The sequence below is a fragment of the Cyprinodon variegatus genome, unplaced genomic scaffold (genome assembly GCF_000732505.1).
Source record: "Cyprinodon variegatus isolate N-32 unplaced genomic scaffold, C_variegatus-1.0 Scaffold9, whole genome shotgun sequence".
Classification (NCBI taxonomy): domain Eukaryota; kingdom Metazoa; phylum Chordata; class Actinopteri; order Cyprinodontiformes; family Cyprinodontidae; genus Cyprinodon; species Cyprinodon variegatus.
In genome coordinates this window covers 2890070-2892009 of record NW_015150462.1, presented here as the reverse complement: position 1 = coordinate 2892009, position 1940 = coordinate 2890070, and the positions used below count along the sequence as shown (strand labels likewise).

The window sequence follows — 1940 nt, the reverse complement described above, 5'->3', positions numbered from 1 at the left end:
AGATAATTTTCTGGAGACATCATGAATCTATTTCATCGCGTTTTACAAGCCAACATTATTTGTGCTGCAAGAACGTCAGCCGTATTTACTTGGATTTGTAAGGCTAACATTCACTGTGAGCTTTAGCACAGGAATGCAACAAGATTTTTTAAAAAGCAACTAGTTTATCAAAGCCGTCCGCCGGCCGAGAACGCTTCCTGTTTTGTAAAACTTCCCCTGTTCTCTCTCAGTTTGTCTATCTGCTCATAGGTCCATCCCATCTCCACAAACACCTAACAGTATTAGTATTCATGAAAACCTTGCTGTGTGTGCTTATGATAATTTGACAGAGCTGTGCGCCGAGATTCATTGAGATGCACCTTCAGACGTATAGACTCATTAACATTCATTAATCATGAACACCTCTAATGCTCATCAGGTGGCCTGTGCCACAAAATGTAATTGAATTAAAGCTGCGGCTTAAAGTGCGAGAAAAAAAAACCCAGACTTTGAGAGCTCCCTCTAAAAACTGCCGCTGTGTGTTTCTGCAGAAGTGGAAGTGTTTGGATGACCTACATGGTGTGGCTCTTGTTCTCCACTAAATTGATGTCTGTAGGCTGCAGCTCTGGGATCCACCTCTCCAGCTCCTCGATCCAGGGATATTTGAGAGAGGAGGGCACCACAACCAGGAGCGGCCAGTCCTGTTTGTAAGCACATGCCACCGCGATGGCCTGCACTGTCTTCCCAAGGCCCATCTGAAGGAAAGATGCAAAAATCAACACATGGTAAAGGGGGAAACGGAAAAAAAAACAACAAGTCAATCTCACAGGGGGGGGCCTCGGCTGCAAATTGCATATGACGGCCGAGCTCGAGTGAGGCCCAGGAGCAATAAGGTCTCACAATGATTCTGGTGTCAAAAGCGATTAGGCACACGGGACCGCAGCACAGGGCTGACAAATTAATTTGGAAGTCATGCAGAAAAGTCTCAGGTTTTTTGCTTGTTTTTTTTTGGGTGGAAGGGAAAATAGATTTCCTGATCAGAATGAGTCGTTTACTTACCTCATCAGCGATCATACATCTGCAAAACAAGGAAAACAGAGAAGCTAAATTAGCGGCATGTTTGAGACAGCTGATTTTTAATGATTTCTGTGGGGGAAAACAACAGCCTCCACAGTGTGAGGCTTCAGCAATCCAAAAAGGACCTCCTGTCGAATCTCACGCCCTTTTCGGTGAACGTGCACCAAGTCGGGGCAGATTTGCCTCTGCTCTTGGATGCACCAGAAATCTGTCACTAGTAATTTAGCTCTGTGCCGCTATTCTGCTTAAGCTTGAGTGCTGATAGTGCAATTCAATATTTATGCTTCTGCTTCAGCTGGATTATTCTGTTTGGAGTAGGAGAGCAGCTCTTTATGTCTTTATTTCACTTTCTTCTGCAAGGATCTTTATCCAGCTCTACTTTTATAATAGGTAGAGACATTTGCATGATTCTTTTTTAAATAAACAGCAAATATTGTTTTAATTCAAGCACCTTAGTTGGGGACAAGTCCTCATGGGCTTATTAGACACTATCAATTATAATATATAATATAACATGATATAAGAACATTTAGACACATACAGAGAGAATAGTTCATCATATGGGAGGCAAAGTACTGCAGATACCAGGCCTTTTCCAAAAATGCTACCAAAGATAGAACATCCTCTTTAAAGGTCAGCGCAGAATCTTCGCTTCATCTTTCCAACATAAATCAGGATGTTTTAAAGGAATAGTACACCCAAAACATGATTAGCCTTCATTTTCTACTCACCCCCATGCTGATCAACACTCTGGAGTACTTTTTTGATATCTCAAATGCATCTGGAGATCTGGGAGGCTTCTTGCTGTCTGCTGACATTCAAATAATGAAGTTCTATGGTGACCGAGGCAGAAAGGTCCATAACAGTCCCCAAAAACGTGTCAA

The 1940-nt window shown here is 42.5% G+C and overlaps 1 protein-coding gene across 1 annotated transcript in view; it reads right to left on the bottom strand.

The window, feature by feature from the left end:
- Positions 1–525: 525 nt before the first annotated feature.
- Positions 526–1940, bottom strand: part of LOC107087165 (DNA annealing helicase and endonuclease ZRANB3-like) — a 22494-nt gene continuing 21079 nt past the window's right edge. The window contains exons 3-4 of the mRNA XM_015378587.1: positions 1039–1057; positions 526–734 (exon numbers count right to left, since the gene is read on the bottom strand). Coding sequence (XP_015234073.1) covers positions 552–734; positions 1039–1057 — 202 coding nt within the window. The 3' untranslated portion in view covers positions 526–551. The remainder of the gene's footprint in view (positions 735–1038; positions 1058–1940) is intronic.